The 22,912-nt window shown below is 46.3% G+C and overlaps 1 protein-coding gene across 1 annotated transcript in view; it reads right to left on the bottom strand.

The window, feature by feature from the left end:
- PRMT3 (protein arginine methyltransferase 3) overlaps nt 1-22,912 on the bottom strand; it is a 150,250-nt gene that overhangs the window by 36,368 nt on the left and 90,970 nt on the right. The window contains exons 11-13 of the mRNA XM_088458938.1: nt 21,821-21,899; nt 12,467-12,654; nt 4,071-4,157 (exon numbers count right to left, since the gene is read on the bottom strand). Coding sequence (XP_088315064.1) covers nt 4,071-4,157; nt 12,467-12,654; nt 21,821-21,899 — 354 coding nt within the window. The remainder of the gene's footprint in view (nt 1-4,070; nt 4,158-12,466; nt 12,655-21,820; nt 21,900-22,912) is intronic.

Genomic DNA, 22,912 nt, shown 5'->3' with positions numbered 1-22,912 from the left:
AACGCGCCAATATGGATGGTGCCAGGAGACTGTGTAGGGAAATGGATATTGTTCCTCATCAGTATGTAAATATTAAACGTTCCTTGTTGGACTTTCAACGGTCGTGGAAGACTAAAAACTAGTAGAAAGAATTGATTACAGAGCTTCCTATAATTAGTAAATATAATATGGATATATAGGTAAATATCCAAATTCTCCAAATCTATAAGCCACAACTTTTCCTAATGAAATGACGACATCAGAAACCACTACTTACATGTGTGTGCTATGCTGTATGTAACAATTAATAACCTAAGATTTCAGCATTCAAATATCAATGGAAGCCTCTCTTTTTCTCCCATAAATCTGTCCAATTCAGATAAACAGGTCGTATTATGACTTTTACGCCACATTACACAGGTGCCGCTATATACAGAGAGGAGAGAGGCGCTGGCTTGCAAGGAACAGAGCGAATTAATAGATTTAAAGTGCACATAAGTAATAAAATGTTCTTTTTATGTACTTATCAGTCCTGTCATTCATTCCATTATACATGACAAGTGGGGACGTAGACAGCACTGACCTAAAAACTGTTGCAATAGGCACCTGAACCTCTATATAAAGCACTTTAACAAAAAAGAAAGTGTTCATTTGGCTATTAATAAAGCAGAGAACATAGACTGCAGGGTTACACAATACATGCATGTTTCCAGCAGGGATTAATCATTCCCTCTGACTTACATGTAATGACAGTTTGATTTTCACCGAATCGCTCGGGCATCCCGCCATCACTCCCATTAATATAAATCTATTACTGCCCTGGAATTACATATCACCAGATCAATTTTCATTCCATCGGCTTCCCGGCAAGATCACTAAAGCCGGGTAATGACAAGATAGGAACAGCACAGAGGAATTTCACACATTATAGGCGGACGGAGAGAAAACTGCGCCATTATTATAAGAGGGCGCCAGAACGCCACCAATTTTAGAAACATGTGTACAAAATAAACAGAAATCTATCCGTCATTTCTTCTTACAATATCTCCAGTTGTTATTGGCACAGAGAGAAACGTGCCCCCCTTTCCGGTGATGGAGTGGATCTGTTTAGTTAGTGTCTGACAGTTCATTTATCATCTCCCGCTGCCCAACCTTGCAGTAAATGAACAATAAACCACATCATCCCCGTTGAACAGTTTTTTTTTTTCTTTGCACGAGCCCAAGAATTGTACCATGTGTGCAGATAGACATGCAAATGTAGCACATCCCTGCAGCGAATACAGGGGCAGCGGTAACAGCCTGTGCTTTTCATTTGTACAGGAGATGTCCTAGGGAGCGATGCGTGCAGCCTGGGGAATAGCCATGTTTAGTTTACATCCCGGAGGAGGAGGTTTATTTTGGCTTTGCTGGGATCAGGGACGATTTACATTTGTGGGCCTGGGGCTAAGGTAACATCATTGGGCTCAACTCCAATTTCCAGAAGACGTAGGGGGTAAATTGCAACTGATCCCGGGAGCAGAGTGTATACAGCGTTCCTGAGAGCAGCACATAGAAATATATTGATTTCCTTACATTTTCCCACTGGTACAAATGACGCTGTGAGGGGGCTTATTGCGGTATTACCACTGTAACATCACAGCGCAGGTTTGGATCTGGCACTAGATGTGTGGCTAGAATTGAGCTTGGGGTAATCCTATATCTGGAATCATAACGAAGGGTCATTTCAGATTTGGGACGCTGCAATGTTTAAGATCAAGGCCCCTTTCCACTGTATAATGCCACCTCAAATAACCGCGAATATACTCTGTACAATAGCGCAATAAAATGTCTGCACCCCACCGCCACCGCCTATAACGCCAGCTCTGGCCTGTCAGGTCACCCCCAGATCTCCTTTCCCACCCTTCATCCATTCATTATATTATTAAAATAGGGTTACATTGTACTACCATAGAGTCTCCCTGTCACACTTTACCACCGCTGTCTGTATCTTTTATTAACCACACCAGACCTTGGGGTCTATGTACTAAGCCTTGGATGGAGATGAAGTGAATGAAGTTAAAGTATCAACCAATCAGCTCCTGTCATTTTTTCAAACCCAGCCTGTGACATGGCAGTTAGGAGCCGATTGGCTGGTACTTTCTCTTCTTAACTTTAACTCCATCCAAGGCTTAGTAAATAGACCCCCTAGTGCTCCAAATTCTGTGCCACGTACTGTACTTAATGCCTAAATGTCACACCGGCTGGTCAGGAATCTACCGGCTACCAGTGAACTCGACCGTTTCCTCAGCGACATCCTGCATTCCCGCCTTTTATCCTTCTTCTCTGAGACAATGTTCTTTTAATATCCTATTTAGTTTGTTTGATATAGCTTATAATACCACAACCATATTGTATTTGTTCAGCTGGAGCCTCGTATCACTACTATGCTGCTGGGGACCCTGCTCCTCCCACTATATAACGCTCAGTCTGTGACTTCCTGCTGTCCCTATTCCCCTCCTCACATCATGTCACTGCCCCTGTCACATGCAGCCCTGTCTTCACTAACACATCACTCATCTCCTGATATACTCTGTGCTGCTGGGGACCCTGATCCTCCCACTATATAACTTTCAGTCTGTGGCTTCCTGCTGCCTCCATTCCCCTCCTCACATCATGTCACTGCCCCTGTCACATGCAGCCCTGTCCTCACTAACACATCACTCATCTCCTGATATACTCTGTGCTGCTGGGGACCCTGATCCTCCCACTATATAACTTTCAGTCTGTGGCTTCCTGCTGCCTCCATTCCCCTCCTCACATCATGTCACTGTCCCTGTCACATGCAGCCTTGTCCTCACTAACACATCACTCATCTCCTGATATACTCTGTGCTGCTGGGGATCCTGCTCCTCCCACTATATAACTCTCAGTCTGTGGCTTCCTGCTGTCTCCATTCCCCTCCTCACATCCCGTCACTGCCCCTGTCACATGCAGCCCTGTCCTCACTAATACCCCTTTTACACCAGAGCAAAAACCTGGGTTTTTGCTGGGTCTACCCGGGTTGCAGCTCAGTGTAAAAGGGTCCCTGAAAAATAACCTGGGTCAAGTGACCCTGCAATCCAACCCAGGTAGCTACCAGGGTTGGACCCAGGATGGACCCAGGTAATGGTGCAGTGTAAACGGTGCAACCCGGGTTATCTGACCTGGATCATGCCTAAAATGAGCGGATTGGTGGTTGTGGAGCATTCACCTCCCACTTTTTATGACCTCACAGGTTTAGCAGGGCAGACCTGAGTTCAGTGTGAACAGGGCTGACCTGGGAGTAACCCAGATCAAAGGTGCAGTGTAAATGGGTCTGACCAGGATTAGAACCATATCCAAAAACCCAGGTCGGACCTGGGTTTTTGGTGGAAAAGAGGTATAATACATCACTCATCTCCTGATATACTCTGTGCTGCTGGGAGACCCTGCTCCTCCCACTATATCTCTCAGCCTGTGGCTTCCTGCTGCCTCCATTCCCCTCCTCACATCCTGTCACTGCCCCTGTCACATGCAGCCCTGTCCTCACTAATACATCACTCATCTCCTGATATACTCTGTGCTGCTGGGGATCCTGCTCCTCCCACTATATAGCTCTCAGTCTGTGACTTCCTGCTGTCTCCATTTCCCTCCTCACATCATGTCACTGCCCCTGTCACATGCAGCCCTGTCCTCACTAATACATCACTCATCTCCTGATATACTCTGTGCTGCTGGGTGACATTACTGCTCACACACAGAAACTTCTGAGTACTCGGGACTCTTGCCACTGGCACCAGTTAGGTGACCGCAGATATACATTGCACTGGTTACACAATATACTGTATTAAGATGTCACTTCCATAACGGACAAACACTATACATATAGCACCTTCCATATACATCACACTGCAGCCTGGTCATTCGTTCTCCCTGACTGATGCTATGGCCTCATATACTGTACATTAACCTTCTCTCTGCTGGAAGTTCCCAGCTGATCAGGCTTCCTACCTGTTTTGACCAGGATGAGGTTAATGTATGAAAACGAGGTGATTGTGGAGCACAAATATCATATAATGATGCTTAATACTTACCGTACAGAGACATTCCCTTGTTACTGACAGCGAGAAACCCGAGGAAAAATCCAAGTCCTTAATGGTTGTTGTCTGACAATTAATATCCTGCAATAGATGAAGAAGGGACTTTAGTGCAGTGTGTGAGGGGGGACTTTAGTGCAGTGTGTGAGGGGGGACTTTAGTGCAGTGTGTGAGGGGGGACTTTAGTGCAGTGTGTGAGGGGGGACTTTAGTGCAGTGTGTGAGGGGGGACTTTAGTGCAGTGTGTGAGGGGGGACTTTAGTGCAGTGTGTGAGGGGGGACTTTAGTGCAGTGTGTGAGGGGGGACTTTAGTGCAGTGTGTGAGGGGGGACTTTAGTGCAGTGTGTGAGAGGGGACAATAGTGCAGTGTGAGAGGGGACATTAGGGCAGTGTGTGAGAGGGGACATTAGGGCAGTGTGTGAGAGGGGACATTAGGGCAGTGTGTGAGAGGGGACATTAGGGCAGTGTGTGAGAGGGGACATTAGTGCAGTGTGTGAGAGGGGACATTAGGGCAGTGTGTGAGAGGGGACATTAGGGCAGTGTGTGAGAGGGGACATTAGTGCAGTGTGTGAGAGGGGACATTAGTGCAGTGTGTGAGAGGGGACATTAGTGCAGTGTGTGAGAGGGGACATTAGTGCAGTGTGTGAGAGGGGACATTAGTGCAGTGTGTGAGAGGGGACATTAGTGCAGTGTGTGAGAGGGGACATTAGTGCAGTGTGTGAGAGGGGACATTAGTGCAGTGTGTGAGAGGGGACATTAGTGCAGTGTGTGAGAGGGGACATTAGTGCAGTGTGTGAGAGGGGACATTAGTGCAGTGTGTGAGAGGGGACATTAGTGCAGTGTGTGAGAGGGGACATTAGTGCAGTGTGTGAGAGGGGACATTAGTGCAGTGTGTGAGAGGGGACATTAGTGCAGTGTGTGAGAGGGGACATTAGTGCAGTGTGTGAGAGGGGACATTAGTGCAGTGTGTGAGAGGGGACATTAGTGCAGTGTGTGAGAGGGGACATTAGTGCAGTGTGTGAGAGGGGACATTAGTGCAGGGTGTGAGAGGGGACATTAGTGCAGGGTGTGAGAGGGGACATTAGTGCAGGGTGTGAGAGGGGACATTAGTGCAGTGTGTGAGAGGGGACATTAGTGCAGTGTGTGAGAGGGGACATTAGTGCAGTGTGTGAGAGGGGACATTAGTGCAGTGTGTGAGAGGGGACATTAGTGCAGGGTGTGAGAGGGGACATTAGTGCAGTGTGTGAGAGGGGACATTAGTGCAGTGTGTGAGAGGGGACATTAGTGCAGGGTGTGAGAGGGGACATTAGTGCAGGGTGTGAGAGGGGACATTAGTGCAGTGTGTGAGAGGGGACATTAGTGCAGTGTGTGAGAGGGGACATTAGTGCAGGGTGTGAGAGGGGACATTAGTGCAGTGTGTGAGAGGGGACATTAGTGCAGGGTGTGAGAGGGGACATTAGTGCAGTGTGTGAGAGGGGACATTAGTGCAGGGTGTGAGAGGGGACATTAGTGCAGTGTGTGAGAGGGGACATTAGTGCAGTGTGTGAGAGGGGACATTAGTGCAGTGTGTGAGAGGGGACATTAGTGCAGTGTGTGAGAGGGGACATTAGTGCAGTGTGTGAGAGGGGACATTAGTGCAGTGTGTGAGAGGGGACATTAGTGCAGTGTGTGAGAGGGGACATTAGTGCAGTGTGTGAGAGGGGACATTAGTGCACATCACAGTTCTCTTTGACATCACTTTGTACTGCATCACTGATGGCAACATTATACTCACACTCTCCTAAACATCTCAGTATCCTTACCTGAGAAACCAATTCACACTCAAATGAGGTATTTATTTACCTCTTGTAGTTTTAATATGTACATAACCTGGATGTCTTCCTGTACGTACTTTACCTTTTCATCTCGTGTCTGACCAATTAACTGTGAACATAATTTTTACTGGTAAAATTCTAGCCAAGTAAATAACAGTATTTACCTAGTCCCAACCTAGATGCTCCCCCATAATGCCACCTGACCTCCACCCCATGTCACACCCTGTCACCTGGTCCCTCCCCATACTGTATCTGGTCACCTGACCCCTCCCCATACTGTATTTGGTCACCTGGTCCCTCCCCATACTGTATCTGGTCACCTGACCCCTCCCCATACTGTATTTGGTCACATGGCCCCTCCCCGATACTGTATTGTCACCAGACTGCTCCCCTATATTGTATTTCAACATCTGACCCCTCCCCATACTCTACTGTCACTTGACCTCTTCCCCATGCCACAATCTGTCACCTAGCCCCTCCCCCATGCTGTATTCCATCATTCGTATCCCATGCCATATCCGGTCACTCGCCCCACTCTCCCAATCTGCACCCTAAACACCCAAACCCTCCCACAGAGAAGAGACAGAGAAAGCCAGGGAAAGGGGGTAGTAGAGAGACCCTGGACAGAGAAAGACAAACTCTGCAGAGGGGAAAAACATAAAAGCTAAGGAACAAAAGAGAAACAAAAACCCCGTCTGGGCCCAAAACTAGTAATATTATACTAATGCCCATCGTATATGATGCCTGTCGGAATCAGTATGTAATACCGCCGGCCGCATAGCCGGCAGTTCTATTCCCGGCAGCGTTAGGCCGACAGAGGAGCAGATCCCGGAGGTGGCAGTCCGACAGCGCTGGAGATCCCGATCGTCCCCAGGTAAGTATGAACTAACCTAACCTACCCCCCCAACCCTCCCTTAGGCGTGCCTAACCCTAACCTCCCCCCCAAGTGCCTAGCCCTAATCCCCCCACTAAGTGCCTAAAAACTTAACCCCCCCCTTCCCCGCTGCCTGCCTACACCTAAGTCCCCCGGGGGGGTGCCTAACCCTAACCCTCCCTCCCCTAGCCCTCACCTCCCGGGGGGGGCCCAACCCTAAGTCCCCCCGGGAGCCCTAAACCTAACCCTCCCCCCCCCCGCGGCTGTCCGCTCGCGGCATCCGGCGTCAGTGAAATGAGCATCGTCTACATCTAGACGCCGGTCATTTCACCCTCGCCGGGATATGACAGTCTGGAAGCCGGCTGTCGGTATAATGTCAGCCGGCTGTCGGTATAATGTCAGCCGGCTTCCCGATTGCATCCCTGCCTGTCACAGAGGGACGGTCACCTATAATGCACTGGGCGGGTAAGTGTTCTTGTTACGCTACAAATATGGCGCCAATAGCTCCTTCCGCTCATCTGCCACATGCGCTGTAATGTGCACCAGCTCTGGCCAATCCCCAGCTAGAGCACTGGTAATCCGGATTTGGGACTGGTGCTAGAGAATAGAGACAGGAATCGGGGACGGAGGGTAGGGGTCCGAATGTATGATTCATAAATGGGCAGAGCCTAAACGATGCAAACATACATTTAATAGACCTACACTGGAACACAAACAATATATTTTAGATCATATGTAAGAAGCCGTGACTATGGCGCATATATATATATATATATATATATATATATATATATATATATATAAAATACACCTGAAATCATAGGCGGCACTCGGAGACTGGTGAAATACGTGATACCCTCTGCCGAGGGACTTTTAATCAATCAGTCAACGTTTCGGGGTCTTCCACCCCTTCCTCAGGACAACTGTTGTCATTTTATTTATTAACCTGAAATAAAATGAAGACTCGTACAATGTAACAATAATTAAAAGGCCTATCTGTCCAATAATATGGAAGTGTAACAGGAGGTACTGCTCAGGTCCCGCTGTGGTCTCTGGGGACTTCTTCAGGAGTGGATATAGCGATAAAGGTAGTATTTCTCCTCCTGTTGCGGGCAGCACGCAGCGTGGCCCTCCCGGGGTAGACTCACTGACCCAGGCCGGCCTATAGCATCACCTCACCAACCGCAGCAACAGCACCCCAAGTGAGCGTGGGAGGAAATACTGTGAGCACTTCCAACAGGAAGTATTTCCTCCCACGCTCACTTGGGGCGCTGTTGCTGCGGTTGGTGAGGTGATGCTATAGGCTTTTAATTATTGATACATTGTACGAGTCTTCACTTTATTTTCATTAAAGTGTATGTGTTATTTAAACGTACTACACTATTGGAGGCCTTTTTCTTGTTGTATCTTTATTTGGACCCGGTCCCTGGTTCTGGAAAGAGGAAAAAAGGAGAGATCCTATAGATAGTGACATATGAGAGGCTATCGCTGGTGCCAGGCTATTTCTTACTCTGGGTGCTGGAGTTTGAACACGAGTGGAGTGCTTCCAACACACGTTTGTGTGTCTTTCCCCCATCCATGCATGCTAGCACTTTAATTATTTATATATATTGTTTCAGACTACACTATGTTTGTTTTTGTTTCTTTTGAGATTTGCATTGTGGGGACCACATGAAGATTTTTGCAAAGACTCATCTATAGACTCATTGGGACTTGGTCTAAAGATCTCTGCTATATAGAGCACTGATCAGCACTGGTACACTGAAGGCACCGAACCTTCACCTTTTGTAATCAATTTCTTTTTGTGATTTGTTTGAATAGATCAGGTGTTGGAAGGTCTGGCAGCCACCTAACATAGGGAGCGTTTACAAATAGTATTGCACAAGTTACGTGTTCTATGCTCTTTTGTTTTTACACATGTATTATTTATGAAATTTGTATCATATATAGATATATATACATACACACCCACAAACTGTATATATATATATATATATATATATATATATATGGTTTACCGATTTTGAACAGCCTCCAGAGTGCCGCCTGTTTCCCTGTGTTGTGTATATGTGTGTATATATATATATACATACATATACACAACACAGGGAAACAGGCGGCACTCTGGAGGCTGTTCAAAATCGGTAAACCACCAACGTGTTTATTCAAAATTTCACAGTACAGCGACCCCTTCTTTAGGAACACATATAATTAAGAAGAGGTCACTGTACTCTGAAACATTGAATAAACACGTTGGTGGTTTACCGATTTTGAATAGCCTCCGGAGTGCCACCTGTTTTCTTTCTATATTTGGTATGGCATTGTCTTATGAGGAGGGCATCTGGAGCAAGGTAATGGCCCGCTGAGGCCAGCAGAGTGCCAGACACAAGTTTGTATATATGTATACATGTGTGTTATACATATATATATATATATACACACACACACACACACACACACACACGTGCATGTACGTGTGTGTGTGCATGTATATTTATATAATACACACTTATAATATTGATAAATGTGTGTTAAAGCCATTACAATCTTGTCTGCAAAATAAAAAAAATAAAAAAAAACGCAAAACGCTTCCCCATAAATGACATATTTGTTGAAACTAAAATCTATACAGGATGTTTTGATGATTAATTTTATTGAATGGAGGGAAAATGTTCAGCATGGACAATTTCTAAATAAATTCAATAACTATTTTTTTCCTATGAAAAACATGATTAGATTAACGCTTTGTTGCATCGCCCCAGGAGCTAAGATGCTGGTAATAGACGACATTATAAAGTGAGAACAGGACAATTAATGGATATACTGCTAATGAACAAAATCAGTTGGGAAAGGACAGTTCACATCTACAATGAGATCCCCGGTAACTGCACTCAGTGAGTGTCCGCTAATTCCCTCACATCATGAGAGCTTTGTGTTGTCTTTTAGCATGTGAGCTCATATGGACCAGGATTTGCTGGTGCCTATGAATCTGCAGGGTTTTAAAGCACAGTGGAGTATGATAGTGCCAGGAAACAATAACTACATGAATTTAATTTGTTTGAAATTAACTGCAAAATGGCATGGCACTATATACTTAGCCTGTACTGTAAGGCACTATATACTTAGCCTGTACTGTAAGGCACTATATACTTAGCCTGTACTGTAAGGCACTATATACTTAGCCTGTACTGTAAGGCACTATATACTTAGCCTGTACTGTAAGGCACTATATACTTAGCCTGTACTGTAAGGCACTATATACTTAGCCTGTACTGTAAGGCACTATATACTTAGCCTGTACTGTAAGGCACTATATACTTAGCCTGTACTGTAAGGCACTATATACTTAGCCTGTACTGTAAGGCACTATATACTTAGCCTGTACTGTAAGGCACTATATACTTAGCCTGTACTGTAAGGCACTATATACTTAGCCTGTACTGTAACAGAGGACCCTGTAACGGCATGGCACTATATACTTAGCCTGTACTGTAACAGAGGACCCTGTAACGGCATGGCACTATATACTTAGCCTGTACTGTAACAGAGGACCCTGTAACGGCATGGCACTATATACTTAGCCTGTACTGTAACAGAGGACCCTGTAACGGCATGGCACTATATACTTAGCCTGTACTGTAACAGATGACCCTGGTAACTGCATGGCACTATATACTTAGCCTGTACTGTAACAGAGGACCCTGGTAACTGCATGGCACTATATACTTAGCCTGTACTGTAACAGAGGACCCTGGTAACTGCATGGCACTATATACTTAGCCTGTACTGTAAGGCACTATATACTTAGCCTGTACTGTAACAGAGGACCCTGGTAACGGCATGGCACTATATACTTAGCCTGTACTGTAACAGAGGACCCTGTAACGGCATGGCACTATATACTTAGCCTGTACTGTAACAGAGGACCCTGGTAACTGCATGGCACTATATACTTAGCCTGTACTGTAACAGAGGACCCTGTAACGGCATGGCACTATATACTTAGCCTGTACTGTAACAGAGGACCCTGGTAACTGCATGGCACTATATACTTAGCCTGTACTGTAACAGAGGACCCTGGTAACTGCATGGCACTATATACTTAGCCTGTACTGTAACAGAGGACCCTGGTAACTGCATGGCACTATATACTTAGCCTGTACTGTAACAGAGGACCCTGGTAACTGCATGGCACTATATACTTAGCCTGTACTGTAAGGCACTATATACTTAGCCTGTACTGTAACAGAGGACCCTGGTAACTGCATGGCACTATATACTTAGCCTGTACTGTAACAGAGGACCCTGGTAACGGCATGGCACTATATACTTAGCCTGTACTGTAACAGAGGACCCTGTAACGGCATGGCACTATTACTTAGCCTGTACTGTAACAGAGGACCCTGGTAACTGCATGGTACTATATACTTAGCCTGTACTGTAACAGAGGACCCTGGTAACGGCATGGCACTATATACTTAGCCTGTACTGTAACAGAGGACCCTGTAACGGCATGGCACTATATACTTAGCCTGTACTGTAAGGCACTATATACTTAGCCTGTACTGTAACAGAGGACCCTGGTAACAGCATGGCACTATATACTTAGCCTGTACTGTAAGGCACTATATACTTAGCCTGTACTGTAACAGAGGACCCTGGTAACGGCATGGCACTATATACTTAGCCTGTACTGTAACAGAGGACCCTGTAACGGCATGGCACTATATACTTAGCCTGTACTGTAACAGAGGACCCTGGTAACTGCATGGCACTATATACTTAGCCTGTACTGTAACAGAGGACCCTGATAACGGCATGGCACTATATACTTAGCCTGTACTGTAACAGAGGACCCTGGTAACGGCATGGCACTATATACTTAGCCTGTACTGTAAGGCACTATATACTTAGCCTGTACTGTAACAGAGGACACTGGTAACGGCATGGCACTATATACTTAGCCTGTACTGTAACAGAGGACCCTGGTAACGGCATGGCACTATATACTTAGCCTGTACTGTAACAGAGGATCCTGGTAACTGCATGGCACTATATACTTAGCCTGTACTGTAACAGAGGACCCTGGTAACGGCATGGCACTATATACTTAGCCTGTACTGTAACAGAGGACCCTGTAACGGCATGGCACTATATACTTAGCCTGTACTGTAACAGAGGACCCTGGTAACTGCATGGCACTATATACTTAGCCTGTAATGTAACAGAGGACCCTGGTAACGGCATGGCACTATATACTTAGCCTGTACTGTAACAGAGGACCCTGTAACGGCATGGCACTATATACTTAGCCTGTACTGTAAGGCACTATATACTTAGCCTGTACTGTAACAGAGGACACTGGTAACGGCATGGCACTATATACTTAGCCTGTACTGTAACAGAGGACCCTGGTAACGGCATGGCACTATATACTTAGCCTGTACTGTAACAGATGACCCCGGTCGAGGCATGGCACTATATACTTAGCCTGTACTGTAACAGATGACCCCGGTCGAGGCATGGCACTATATGCTGAGCCTGTACTGTAACAGATGACCCTGGTAGAGGCATGGCACTATATGCTGAGCCTGTACTGTAACAGATGACCCTGGTAGAGGCATGGCACTATATGCTGAGCGAGCCTGTACTGTAACAGATGACCCTGGTAGAGCCATGGCACTATAGTATAATCAGAAATATCACCTTTATAATGAAAGGACTGGAAATGATGGTGTCTTGATTCACAAACTCCACTAAGGCTTCGGGTAGGACTGCCTTCTTCATACATGACATATTAAAGCCATAAACATTGTCCCAGAACGCCAGCTTTCCCGCGTGCTTGTCCGGATCGCACAGGGCCACGATGCTGATGTTACACCTGTCCGGGTAAACTGGAAGACAGAGTGGGTCAATGTTGATAAAGAACATATAGAAGCTGCGGTACGTTCATGGACTGGTGAACAGTCACGTCATACTTCCGCTCTGCTATAACATACAGACGCTTCATGGGATCTCCCAGGTCTGCGAGACCATGCAGCAAATGTGGGCTAGACCATACAGTGCGAGAGCGCAGCATATATGTGCCAGACCATGCAGTGACAGTGTGAGAGTGCAGCGCACGTGTACCTGACCATGCAGTGACAGTGAGAGTGCAGCGCACGTGTACCTGACCATGCAGTGAGAGTGTGAGAGTGCAGCGCACGTGTGCCATAACATGCAGTGAGTGTGAGAGTGCAGCGCACGTGTACCAGACCATGCAGTGAGTGTGAGAGTGCAGCGCATGTGTACCATAACATGCAGTGAGTGTGAGAGTGCAGCGCACGTGTACCAGACCATGCAGTGAGAGTGAGAGTGCAGCGCACGTGTACCTGGCCATGCAGTGACAGTGTGAGAGTGCAGCGCACGTGTACCTGACCATGCAGTGACAGTGTGAGAGTGCAGCGCACGTATGCCAGACCATGCAGTGAGAGTGCAGCGCACGTGTGCCAGACCATGCAGTGAGAGTGTGAGTGCAGCGCACGTGTGCCTGACCATGCAGTGACAGTGAGTGCAGCGCACGTGTAGCAGACCATGCAGTGACAGTGTGAGAGTGCAGCGCACGTGTAGCAGACCATGCAGTGACAGTGTGAGAGTGCAGCGCACGTGTACCTGACCATGCAGTGATAGGGAGAGAGTGCAGCGCACGTGTACCTGACCATGCAGTGATAGGGAGAGAGTGCAGCGCACGTGTACCTGACCATGCAGTGACAGTGAGAGAGCAGCGCACGTGTACCTGACCATGCAGTGACAGTGTGAGAGTGCAGCGCACGTGTACCTGACCATGCAGTGATAGGGAGAGAGTGCAGCGCACGTGTACCTGACCATGCAGTGATAGGGAGAGAGTGCAGCGCACGTGTACCTGACCATGCAGTGACAGTGAGAGAGCAGCGCACGTGTACCTGACCATGCAGTGACAGTGTGAGAGTGCAGCGCACGTGTACCTGACCATGCAGTGACAGTGTGAGAGTGCAGCGCACGTGTACCTGACCATGCAGTGACAGTGAGAGTGCAGAGCACGTGTACCTGACCATGCAGTGACAGTGAGAGTGCAGAGCACGTGTACCTGACCATGCAGTGACAGTGTGAGAGTGCAGCGCACGTGTACCTGACCATGCAGTGACAGTGTGAGAGTGCAGTGCACGTGTACCTGACCATGCAGTGACAGTGTGAGAGTGCAGTGCACGTGTACCTGACCATGCAGTGACAGTGTGAGAGTGCAGCGCACGTGTACCTGACCATGCAGTGACAGTGTGAGAGTGCAGCGCACGTGTACCTGACCATGCAGTGACAGTGTGAGAGTGCAGCGCACGTGTACCTGACCATGCAGTGACAGTGTGAGAGTGCAGCGCACGTGTACCTGACCATGCAGTGACAGTGTGAGAGTGCAGCGCACGTGTACCTGACCATGCAGTGACAGTGTGAGAGTGCAGCGAACGTGTACCTGACCATGCAGTGACAGTGTGAGAGTGCAGCGAACGTGTACCTGACCATGCAGTGACAGTGTGAGAGTGCAGCGCACGTGTACCTGACCATGCAGTGACAGTGCAGCGCACGTGTACCTGACCATGCAGTGACAGTGCGAGAGTGCAGTGGATGTTGGTACTAGACAGAGTAAAATTAGCGATTGCTATGAGCACAGTAAAATAGCGGATGTACCTGTGGGTACAGGTAGGTAACAATCGTGTACAGAGGAAAGGGAACATACAAGGGCAGTTACACACAGTCATGTCTCCTACATATACAGAGGCGCTGACAGCTGTTGTCCGATGCTGCGCAGGGAAGAGACTGCGCTTTCTATAGGTCGCACCACGATATTTGCTATTTTCTGCATCGTAAACACTTTATCATCATCTCACCTGCTGAAATGAATGATCGGAAATGTACAGGAAAGAGCCAGGAAAAACCCAAACAGACTTGTTATCATGCTGAATGTAAATGTCGGGACTGGGATGAATTCAGAACGTGTGTGTGCGAGGACGGAGGCTGGACGGACTCCCATATAACAGCATAGAACAACTTCTCAGTGTAGCATTTCACTGACTTTTACATATTTAGCATTATCTGGAGGTAAATTCTGGCATTGGGGCATTATGGACTAAAACGGAATCCTTAATAATAAAAACCTTATTTCACAACATAAAGGGAGTTTAGAAGACACACTGTGCGCTTTATGTCCTGATGATGACAGAACGTGGCGTGACAGAATTCGGGAGTCTCCTAATAAACCTGGGGCACACTGGAGCCTTCCAGCACTAGGCGAGCATTTCAGCAGACATCTGCAGTCTACAATTAGTTATTCGGGTGCCCTCCTGAACACCTTTCCTTCCGCTCTTTCATTATTAAGACATTTTAGAGTCCTAAAACTAGGTCACGGAACACGTCGCCGCGCTGATGTACAGCTCTTTGCTGCGAACCAGTACTGGACGTCGCGGCCTGCTGATTGCAGCTGGCATCTGTTATTTAATTACAACGTCAGCCCAAACCGAGGGGACAAAAACGAATCCTTCTCCCTCGCAGGTAAAATTAACAAAGTGCTGATTGGACAGAAATCGCCCCACGTCGTCCATTTAGAGATTCATAGCTTTGACATCTGTGTCCTTCTCGGTTCGTTGCCCCAGAATCATTTGTCACCGGTAACAACTCACGTGGAGGAAGCCCCAAGACAAGGGGCCTTTTATTCTCCAGAAACACATTACAACTCCAGGGCCATAAACGGACCAAAAGGACAAGAAGATAAATGCCATCCTGAGCGCCAACCTGGGGTTTTCATCTTATCGGATCTTTCCTGCAAACACGTCATAAGGAAACCAGACCTCGGCGCTCAAGTGTCTGATTTCATGCAAAGACAAAATATTCCAGCCATTCTTTATGGGGTAGCGGGAGTCTTAGGCACCACCAAATACAGCAAAGGGGTACAAGCGTTACCTGACCTCCTGCCCCTGTATAGTAACTAACCATTACCTTTTCTTAAAAGTCCTTTCACAGAATTAGAATTGTGGATACGATGACCAATCAGAAAGCTCTGCACACATTAACCCCTTCATTTCTGCTCTAACAATTACAGATTCAGCTACTAAACTCACAAGAGGTTGTCAAAATGTTGCCAGCTAACACACTGCCATACATGATACATTTGTGTTACTCATTCACACGTTCAGCCACAACACATGTGATTATTTTGAACCCTAAAGCTGCATACACACACGCAACGATTTTGTTACCAACGATTTTATGAACGATTTTCTGTCAGATAATGGTGCATACACACGGTCAGATTTTTCTTCAGATCTGAATGATAACGATTTAAAAAATCGTTCAATCGTTCATATCTGAAGGAAAATCTGACATATCTGACATGTTTGAACGATGAACGTTCTCGATGGTCAGATAACTATATCTGACATCTGATGTGTTTGCAGTCAGATTTGGACGATTCTGTTCATTTTAATGCAGTCAAAAATCGTTCGTTGGTCAAATCGTTCATCAAATCGTTCATCTGACCGTGTGTATGCACCTGTCAGATTTTTTTAAGTGTAATGAACGATTTTTTGAACTACAAACGATTTTTGTAACTTCCCTTAATGAAAATCGTTCAGTTGGTCAGACAGAATGAACTACAATCCGGAACGCGCATAAACGATAATCGTTCATCGTTAAAACTGAACGATGTTTTCAACGATTGAACGATAACGACGTCGTTATAGTTAAATCGTTCAAAAAATCGTTACGTGTGTATAAACCTTAACCCTAAAGGTGCATACAAACAGCGATTTTTTGAACGATTATGGATAACGATATCGTTTAATCGTTGAAAAAAATCGTTCACTTTCTGAGTTAAGACTGACCAACTGAACGATTTTCATTAAGGGAATATGCAAAAATCGTTTGCACTTCACTTTAAAAAATCTGACATTAAATCTGACAGATAATATGACAGAAAATCGTTCATAAAATCGTTGGCAACAAAATCGTTGTGTGTGTATGCAGCTTTATATTTAAGGTTTTTCAGAAACTCCTTTCCGGTTAATGATTTGCTTCCGCTAAGGAGTAATATGTGCTTATCACTACTGTACACTATAGCGGAGAATAAAATCTACATCCCAAACCAAGGTCATTGTACTGGGCCAACAGAAGAATACTGAGCATTGCACACAGGGGACAGAGAGAAATACTATTCATAGCAGCACACGGGATAAGTGGCCACATAAAGGATAATAACCAGATAAGGAACATTTGCTAAGACTTAGATTGTTCTGTGCACAATAAGACTCTGCATATGTATAAATACACAACGTGATGAATTATCTGGTATTTAGCAATAACCCTACGTAATTCCAGCATGGAAACAGGCTGAACGGAGATTCAGTTTGGTGCTTTTGCTCACTGAGCTACACCGCCGTTTACGTATCTGTTTCATAAATCTGCGCAATAAGTCATTCGTGCCGGCATTGTCTATTTATTCTGACACAAAGCACCGGTGACTGTGCGCTGCCGGCTCAGATGCGGCAAGGCACGCGTCTGCACCATTACACGTCTCCCACATGGCGCTGACTGATAGATATGAGAAACACAATGGCCAATTATGAGCTTCTGCGTAATGTTCGAGTGTTTAATTGAATCTCTCGCATAATTCCAGCCGGCTGCCTTTGTTCTGCGGCTGCCTGAGAGCCCTTTATAGCACAATGGCACTGCAGTGACGAGCGTGCGCAGAGAATCATTAAACCTGTGCAGTGAGACATGGCAGGAGAGCAGGGAAACCGTGCTGGGGGAATGGAATAACTGCATTGAGACGTGTCAGCATTAAGTGAAACACAGCCAGCCCCACCGTCATCCCAGAGACACGGAACCAGCAGAGATCTGACACATAGCACACTCCACCAGCGGGGAAAGGGGGGGGGGGTGCAATATATCGGGGGTGCAATATGTCTGCTCCATTCATAATAAATATAATCTTCCAGCATACCCAGGAATATCTCTCTACAGTGACATCATTGCAGATAGAGGACAGCGGTATAGAGTGTGGAGAGTGTAAGGAGAAGACACACACTGTGTATAGCACGCTGACATGACATAGAATCACCACGCATGTGATAATGGGCCCTCATATCTCTAGTAACGGGTTGATAATGAACGTTTGATTGCACATTATAGTCATTATAGTAGTGGAAGATTTCTTCAAAGTAAATGTGGATCCCCAGATTCTTTTTTTTCCGGCTTCCTGAACTATTTGGCGTCTCCAAAACTCAACCTGCGCAACTGACATAAATCAGGCGTGAAGTGGATTCTGGGAGCTGGATCTAGGCAGCCAAGCACCACTGTGAACCACGGCTCAGTCACTAATGGTTACATTATATAACTTCATTATCTCGCTGACTAAGAAAATATAGCGCAATATACCTGGACTGAAATTGGGAAAGTATTTAAAACGATGTTAATGTGATTATAAAGCGCATCGATTGTAAATGGCTGTACAGTGAAACGGCAAGCTCCGCTACAGATGTTACGCGTGCGCGCCATGTGGCTCGGTACCGCCGAGGGTCTTTTTCCCTTCAAATGAGTCTTATTCGCACAGCGATGGTTTCTGCTGAGTAAAATGATATGCGGCATGGCTATATTCTGTGTGCCGCTGTGGCTGTATCTGCATGCGAAACGCTACGTTACACTGTCACAGCCGCAGATACCCTCGCAGTCACAGCCGCTGACAACGCAACGTAGCATTCTACAAGCAGATACAGCCGCAGTATAAGATGCATTTGAAGGGATAAAGTCGCACGGAAAAACGCTCGCTACTGGCAAGTCACGCCACGGCATGGCGCGACTAGCAGGGCTGTTTAACGCACAAGGAGACTAGATGCATGAGGACACATCTGTGTATAAGAAACTGATCATAAATAAGAAAATGTAGGGACTGTGAAGCCCGTATGTACTTATTTACTGCAGAACAGTCTTTTCAACCCAAAAGATTTTTTTTCGTGTATTATCGACAAATTTAAATTCTTCACACTTTGTAAATGGCTTAGGTACTTATTTTCTATCTTTTCTCCTCATGCAATGTACTGTTGTGTTATAAATATGCAAAAATAAAATAAATAATACACAGATCATTTCCACCCCAAATAAAACGGTCGCCCGTCTGACTCCCGGATACCCAGAGCTAAAGGTGGACGTAAGAAGGTCATGTATTTATATACAGGTTATGTAAATGTGAGGGGGTTTGATTAATAGCTTGCCAGCCGTAGCACTTTATCCTAACACTGTACATCAGGAAGCAGAGGTATACGAAATAATGTAACTTGCCGAAATGGCAACTTTAATGGAAACTGTGAGTGCAGAATAAATTGAGTTCTGCGAGTATTTCTGCCTTGCAAGAGAGACAATACAGAGAACTCGTATATCAATATATAATATAAACGTCTGTAGAGAATATTTGTATAAACAGTAACTCTGATACCATTTGCTTGTGTTCTATATAAGGAATAATGTGACCACTACTGTAAATTATTACAGCTATTCGGAGACGCCTCAAATTTCTGTGACCTGTATAAAAGTACTCGACGTACAAGCTGACACTCTAATATAGTCACTGTGCTCCCCGGTGCCTCCAAATAGCCATGTATTTTACAGTAGGGAACGCATTAGCACCTATTTGCAAAGGTACATATGAGACACGATAATGTTTTGCAGTATCTCTAGAGCGGACGGTGATCTGCAAAATGTTGGAAAAATGAATGAACTGAATGCTCTGCACAAGGACAGACGGCTCTAAATGCTACAAAATATGTTTCTGGGATTCTGTCGTGAGGTTCAAAATAGGACATGTTTTCTGGAATTCTTTAATTATGTACAGGTACTGTAAGTTCATTTATTTTGCTGGGTCACTATTAATCACACCTGTGTCCACAGACAGAAATCCTGAAAACATAACCTGTTGGGGTTTACTTCAGGCACTGAAGCCATTAACCATAATATACTTTCAGATATTAATCATACACCTTGAAAGTGTGTAGACGTCAGCAATAATCCTGGCTCAGGGGCAGGAAGCCTTCAAGTCAATGTCCTGGAAGTTTGTGTGGGACAGAGGTTATGTCCTTGAAGTCGGTGGAGAGAACAGTCAGTACACTAGAAGTAGACAGGGCAGGAGAACAGTTCCCTGGAAGAGAGTTGGGTGTAGCAGTGGTTATTGCCATGTAGGTCAGTGGGGCAGGTGGTGAGTGACCAGCACGTTAGTGGGTACATGGTGACCTAGAAGTAGGCAGGGCAGGAGAACAGTTCCCTGGTAGAGAGTGGTGTGTAGCAGTGGTTATTGCCATGTAGGTCAGTGGGGCAGGAGGTGATAGTGGGTACATGATGACCTAGAAGTAGGCAGGGCAGGAGAACAGTTCCCTGGAAGAGAGTGGGGTGTAGCAGTAGTTATTGCCATGTAGGTCAGTGGGGCAGGAGGTGAGTGACCAGCACGTTAGTGGCTACATGATGACGTAGAAGTAGGCAGGGCAGGAGAACAGTTCCCTGGAAGAGAGTGGGGTGTAGCAGTAGTTATTGCCATGTAGGTCAGTAGGGCAGGTGGTGAGTGACCAGCACGTTAGTGGGTACATGAAGACCTAGAAGTAGGCAGGGCAGGAGAACAGTTCCCTGGAAGAGAGTGGGGTGTAGCAGTAGTTATTGCCATGTAGGTCAGTGAGGCAGGAAGTGAGTGACCAGCACGTTAGTGGGTACATGATGACCTAGAAGTAGGAAGGGCAGGAGAACAGTTCCCTGGAAGCGAGTGGGGTGTAGCAGTAGTTATTGCCATGTAGGTCAATGGGGCAGGTGGTGAGTGACCAGCACGTTAGTGGGTACATGGTCACGTAGAAGTAGGCAGGAGAACAGTTCCCTGGTAGAGAGTTGGGTGTAGCAGTAGTTATTGCCATGTAGGTCAGTGAGGCAGGAAGTGAGTGACCAGCACATTAGTGGGTACATGATGACCTAGAAGTAGGCAGGGCAGGAGAACAGTTCCCTGGAAGCGAGTGGGGTGTAGCAGTAGTTATTGCCATGTAGGTCAATGGGGCAGGTGGTGAGTGACCAGCACGTTAGTGGGTACATGGTCACGTAGAAGTAGGCAGGAGAACAGTTCCCTGGTAGAGAGTTGGGTGTAGCAGTGGTTATTGCCATGTAGGTCAGTGGGGCAGGAGGTGAGTGACCAGCACATTAGTGGGAACATGGTGACCTAGAAGTAGGCAGGGCAGGAGAACAGTTCCCTGGAAACGAGTGGGTTGTAGCAGTGGTTATTGCCATGTAGGTCAGTGGGGCAGGAGGTGAGTGACCAGCACATTAGTGGGAACATGGTGACCTAGAAGTAGGCAGGGCAGGAGAACAGTTCCCTGGAAGAGAGTGGGGTGTAGCAGTAGTTATTGCCATGTAGGTCAGTGAGGCAGGAAGTGAGTGACCAGCACGTTAGTGGGTACATGGTGACCTAGACGTAGGCAGGGCAGGAGAACAGTTCCCTGGAAGAGAGTGGGGTGTAGCAGTAGTTATTGCCATGTAGGTCAATGGGGCAGGTGGTGAGTGACCAGCACATTAATGGGTACATGGTGACCTAGAAGTCGTCAGAATATGACCTTGCTGTCATTAGAGGCACAAATGCTGATGACCTAGAAATGAGTGAGACATTCTGTCATGTTAGCTGTAAATCTCTTTGGAGTGAAGGGAAAGGACATAAACGGGACATTGGCACATAGGGGGCACAGTGTCCAGGGCTGAATACAAAGACTTAGGAGCTGCTAAAATCACAGGCACACAAAGCATAAGTTACCAGGGCGCTGCAGATTCAAGGGTCTGAAAGGGTTACTCCCAAAATTTAAATACCTCATTTAATGCCACCCGACTAGAAGTGTTTTAAATGAATGCCTTAAAGCAAGCACTAATAGCACCATCGCTCATCTGTAGAAGGAACAATCTCAACCACGCGGAACGCGCTCTAAAGCACAGAGTTCATGTGGGCTCTGCAATGTTCTGTTATAGGAAGGAAATTTCCATACAAACCTGCTCCTCCAGCCGTTAGGTACTTGTCCTTCGCATAAATAACGGAATCCAGCATAGACTCAAACAGGAGGAAGTAGCCCTGCGGGAGGAGACGTAACCTGGTTAGGAAAGGTGCATCAATTTCATGCAGTACAATGGCTTCAGGATACAGCACAAGAGCGGAGGCTGCCTATGGACACACAAGTGACACTAATTCTAGACACATCGTCATAAAAGGAACTTCAGAAAACTCTCCTGAGTGTTACTGTATATGAGCAAATGTCTGTATAAACAGGGAAAGCAAAAGTAGTTAAATAGCTAATATTTGCAGGCTCCTGTTGTCAGTTATGTATCTGTGATACCCCAATAAAGTCTCCATAAAACATCTGCTTTCAGAAGCACTGCCGCCTGCTACACACGATGGTGCCAGCCAAATTGTAAGCGGAATACAGCCTATTACCCAGGAATTAGTGACACCACTGCGGCGCTCCATGAAAGCTTAAGCTGGGTACACATTACACAGCCTCTGTACCCAGCCCACGCATGATGCGATGAACGACATACCGCGCGGTCTGTACAAACCACACTGCCTGGTAAATGACCGCACGATAGGTCGTTCACCCACCGCATCCAAATGCATGGGGTCGTCAGTCACATCCTCAGATTGAGCAGCATGTGCGGCAGATCTGATGACGCGATGAACGACACCGCGGGGGCTCATATAGTGCATACACAATGGGTGATTTGAACATTCCAATCCTTTGGAAAATGACAAATCGTTTCAAAAATTGTCTAGTGTGTACCAGGCTTTAGACTGCATTGCAGAGATCAGATTGCTTGGCAATGCAATTGTACAACCTTGTGGCCAGGCGCTAATATCTGCAACCACTCAGAAATGCAAGTACCACTAAGACACGCCACGTACTGGGCACTGAGATACGTACTCCATCATAAAGCAACACTCAAAACTGCAAATACCACTAAGACACGCCACGCATTGGGCACTGAGATACGTACTCCATCATAAAGCAACACTCCGAACTGCAAATACCACTAAGACACGCCACGTACTGGGCACTGAGATACGTACTCCATCATAAAGCAACACTCCGA

Source organism: Taudactylus pleione, unplaced genomic scaffold (genome assembly GCF_031769625.1).
Source record: "Taudactylus pleione unplaced genomic scaffold, aTauple2 ptg000875l, whole genome shotgun sequence".
Taxonomy (NCBI): Eukaryota; Metazoa; Chordata; class Amphibia; order Anura; family Myobatrachidae; genus Taudactylus; species Taudactylus pleione.
The sequence above is the reverse complement of the archived record's forward strand: the minus strand, read 5'-3'. Positions and strand labels throughout refer to the sequence as shown.